Raw genomic sequence first — 4,853 nt, 5'->3', positions numbered from 1 at the left:
CGGAGTTAGATTTGACTAAGTCGGTGCTCACCCTTAGTCAAAGTTGGCTTACCACTGAAACATGCATGTTTTATGGATTATTGTACACACAAAGATCGATCAAATATTGGCGCCGGGCCCTTAACCATATAATTAATGGGAAAACTTCTCATAAGAATTATGTTTACACATGAAAATATCCACTGTATTAAATTATGATTAGATTTTAATTAACCTTCTTGAATAGATAATGGAAGGAGCTAGGGATTTCTTAGTCGTCCCACCAAATATGACCCGAATCCGTAATGAGAAGATAGAAGCATTTAATGGTCATGGCTCTTAATATTTATCTTTGATGAAATGGTTAATTGAATTCTTATCTTAAAGGTTAAGAAGACGACTGTTGAGGCTATTGTTAGTATGCATGCTACATTTAACACGAACCCAACTAATAATTCTAAGTCCGTTCTGCTGGCCATTTTATTACTTATTGACCAAAATGGAAACGAAAGTAGACAAGCTGTAGCCTGTACTTCACCAACTCGTTCGATCTCCATTTCAAATTACTTATCAAAGAACATGCATTTTGACCCACAGTCACGACTCGTACGTACGCGCGTTTGTGCTTTTAGAAAACCTTAACTTCCGTCTGTGAAAAACTACTACCGGGGGTACATTATTGAAGATAAATAGTTGTGGTCCAAAAATAAAAAAATACCAACACAAAAAGAGAAAAAAAACAATAAAGACTAAAATACAGTCTTTTTCAATTGCCCGAGTTCGACCCCATACGTAGACATGCGTGTAAGATCGAACCTCTGATCTCTCTCTTCCTATTTCTCTCTCTTCCACGAGGATTTAAAAGCAAGAGATGAGGCACCCAGTTCAGCACAGTCTGCACCAGCACCTCTCTCTCTCTCTCTCTCTCTTTCTCGTCCACGAGGATTTAAAAGCAAGACATTCTGAAACACCCATTGCAGAGTCTGCACCTCTCTCTCTCACCTCCTCGAGTATTTAAAGTAAGAGCAATAAGCATCCCGAGTCACCCGCTGCACCGCTGTGATGAAACTAGGTGGGATGCTTTCCTTCCTCTTCTGGCATCTGGTCCTCCTGTCTGCCAGACCAAATCTTACCAAAGCCTCCGGTGGCCGGTGGCAGCTCTTGCAAAGGAACATTGGCATTACAGCCATGCACATGCAACTCCTCAACAACGACCGTGTGATCATTTTCGACCGCACCGACTTCGGTAGGTCTAATCTATCATTACCCAACGGTAAATGCCGCAACGACCCGGATGAAACGGCGCTGAAAATCGACTGCACTGCACACTCGGTTGAATACGACGTCGCCTCCAATTCTTTTCGAGCACTATTCGTCCAAACAGACGTTTGGTGCTCCTCTGGCTCTGTCGCGCCCGATGGCCGTCTGATCCAAACCGGCGGATTCAATGACGGGGAACGTAAAGTCAGAATATTCAAGCCCTGCAGTGGCTGTGACTGGGAAGAGATAGGCAACGGCCTAGCAGCTCGGCGATGGTATGCCACTAATCATATTCTGCCAGATGGACGCCAGATCGTCATCGGCGGGAGAAGGCAGTTCAACTATGAATTTTATCCCAAGACCAGCAGCGCATCAAATACATATAGTCTGCCATTTCTGGCGCAAACCAACGACGCAAACATAGAGAACAATCTGTACCCATTTGTTTTTCTTAACGTTGATGGGAATTTATTCATCTTCTCGAACAATCGAGCTGTTTTATTGGACTATGCAAGAAACAAGATCGTGAAGACGTATCCGGAAATACCGGGCGGCGATCCGAGATGTTATCCGAGCACCGGATCGGCAGTGTTGCTTCCACTCAAGAATCTGCAAGCGCAGTTTGTTGAAGCTGAAGTTTTGGTTTGTGGTGGAGCTCCCAAAGGGTCTTATACCCAGGCCGGAAAAGGAAACTTCGTCGGCGCATTGAATACCTGTGCACGCATCAAGATCACCGACAAGAATCCACAGTGGGTGATGGAGACAATGCCTCAGGCCAGAGTCATGGGTGACATGATTTTACTTCCAAACGGCAACGTCTTGATAATCAACGGCGCAGCGGCTGGGACAGCTGGATGGGAATACGGGCGAAACCCGGTCTTGAATCCGGTTATTTACCGGTCCAACAGCAAGCTGGGTTCACGGTTCGAGTTACAAAACCCGACAACTATTCCCCGGATGTACCACTCAACGGCAATTTTGCTTCGGGATGGCCGGGTACTCGTCGGTGGTAGCAATCCTCACATAGGTTACGAATTCAATAACGTACTTTTCCCCACCGAATTAAGATTAGAGGCATTTTATCCATCTTATTTGGACACACAATTCTCGAATTTGCGTCCACAAATTCTGTCGCCTACTTCCCAAGCTAAGCTTAAGCATGGCCAGAAAATAGAAGTTAGATTTTCAGTGGCGGGAAACCTAGCACAAAATCTGGTATCGGTAACCATGGTGGCACCTTCTTTTACCACCCACTCCTTTTCCATGAATCAGAGGTTGCTGGTACTTGGTGCCGAGAAGGTGACAACTCTTGGGAATTCTAGGTACGAGGTTCGGGTTACGACACCCGGTTCGGCTTATCTTGCCCCGTCCGGATATTATCTTTTCTTTGTGGTTCATCAAGATATTCCTAGCCAGGGAATTTGGGTCCAGATTTAGTGATAAAAAATTAAAAGATGATGATTATTATTATTATTTTTGTTTTTTTTTTTTTTTGGGGTTTAGATTGATTAGAAAATAAGCGTATAAAAGTTATAATATTCCCAATTCAAAAATCCAACCGATTTTTTTGAATTGCAGGTTGTAATTTGTAATATATAGAATTGATCAATAAAGTCATTTGAGTACCAATTTGATGTCTTTTTCCATTTTTACTGAATTGTCCATGCTGTATTTAAGGGCAGTCATATCATGCATACTCAGCATACACGTGCATGATATTAATATCCCGCACTATATATGTATATTAATATTTATATGTGTATGTATATTAATATTTATATGTGTATACATATATGCACCAAAACAACAGACGTTATTCTGATCAGCTGGCCTTTTATTTATTTATTTTTTTTTGGTAGCTGCTTTCGGGAATTAAGGTACAACCCTCTAATTAGCCTCTTGCTGTTAGTTATCTCTCTGACCTTTCTTAGCAACCGCGCGCTGTTTCTGTGTTTCACACTTGACTGCATGGTCTATCTTCTTCGTGGTCTCCTAGCTGATCCGATCTTCTACTGAATCGGCCTCTTTTGTCCGGTGCGTGCGTAAGAATCATGCGTCACGGTAAATGCACGTAGCCTTCATCCTCGATTCCACGACACATCCAGTACTGGAAATCTCTAATTTTTTCGTCATATTAACATTTGAATGATAATCAATAGCCAACGCATTCAGTTGACATAAGTTGCAGCTGATATCAGTTATCTTGTACGTACGTACTCCTCATCCTTATTCATTTGGACATCATTTACTTTAGACCCTTAATTATTGCGGTAAATCAATTAACAATTTAATAATATATGTTAGCTTGTTAGTAGTGTTATTTGTATGGTATGGAATTATATATATATCACTCAACTCATGCATGAAGTGGTACTACATATTGCTCTGTTAATGCAACATAATATATATATATATATATATATATATATAAAAATATATTAACCTATAAAAAATTACAAATTGTCCCAAATCCCAATAAAAATAAACGAGTCGATCGGTTGCACAGAAAGTCATTTATTGATGGTCGCGCGAAGAACTATATAATTAGTTAAAACAAAGCGTTTGTTCTAATTTGCCGACAGTACTATTTAATTAATATTTAACAGTAGGGCTAATAATTAAAAGATAACATTATGATCTATTTTCCTTTTGTCAACGACGTCAAAGACATGCTTAGTGATATTTTTTTACATTCCGAATACACGGGGAAGATGCCACCTACGACGAAAGAAGCTGCTAGCAAGCTCATGATCTGCATGGACGATGATAATTAATGCATATAATATATATATATATATATATAGATACCGTTGTTTAAGGATTTTTTTTTTTTTTTTTGGGGGTTGTTTAAAATCTGAACGAAATGGATCGAGATATTGTCATAATATCGATAGAGTTGTTAATTACATGATAATTAACATGCATGAAACTCAACCTCTTGCTAGCTAGAAACCTGAATATCCGGGGCTCGCTCGGTCGTTCTCATGCATATATACGATGAAATGTCTAATTAATTTGATTAAAATGCATGCAGCATGTAGGAGCTTGCTCATCAGTGTGCGTACGTGGTCACGTCCCTTCTCATGCATTTTCGAGCAAAGCGGCTACGTTTCCTTCAACTTGGTTAAAAAGCTGTGTCCGCTCCAATATCAGCAACACGATGGCAATGGATCGCTCATGATTATGCTCTTCCAAATTCCCTGCGTACGTACGTACGTGCAATATGGTTCCGCTTGTGCATAAAACTAGCTTGGCTATGGACAAGCTAGCTAGCTAGCTGATCAATCGTTTTCCACTTACTCGACTTCTTTCTCCATAAACGTCACTTTACTCGTAGCTAGCTTCCTTGTTGGTTTCTCCAACAATATATTCCAAAGTTAATAATTTTTCTAATTATATAATAATTCTATAATTTCAAGTTCACAACTAACTAATATTTTTTCGCTGTACGTTTTTATAAATTAAATCTTGATGCCAAGCTTTTTTTCAAAGAATTCCACACACACACATATCATGTCATACAAATGCAAGTGCATCAAGAATAGTGTAAAGGTGGGTTTCATAATGATAGTGTATTACGTATTTTATATAGGAAAATGATTTGTACAGTTTTA

At 39.9% G+C, this 4,853-nt stretch overlaps 1 protein-coding gene across 1 annotated transcript; it reads left to right on the top strand.

The window, feature by feature from the left end:
- Nucleotides 1-838: 838 nt before the first annotated feature.
- On the top strand, nt 839-2,868 carry LOC121260053 (aldehyde oxidase GLOX1-like). Its single transcript, XM_041161905.1, has one exon. The coding sequence runs from the start codon at nt 1,042-1,044 to the stop codon at nt 2,674-2,676; it is 1,635 nt and encodes a 544-aa protein (XP_041017839.1). The 5' UTR covers nt 839-1,041; the 3' UTR covers nt 2,677-2,868.
- Nucleotides 2,869-4,853: the final 1,985 nt, after the last annotated feature.

The sequence above is a fragment of the Juglans microcarpa x Juglans regia genome, chromosome 4D, assembly GCF_004785595.1.
Source record: "Juglans microcarpa x Juglans regia isolate MS1-56 chromosome 4D, Jm3101_v1.0, whole genome shotgun sequence".
Classification (NCBI taxonomy): Eukaryota; Viridiplantae; Streptophyta; class Magnoliopsida; order Fagales; family Juglandaceae; genus Juglans; species Juglans microcarpa x Juglans regia.
This window is presented reverse-complemented; position numbering and strand designations above follow the sequence as displayed.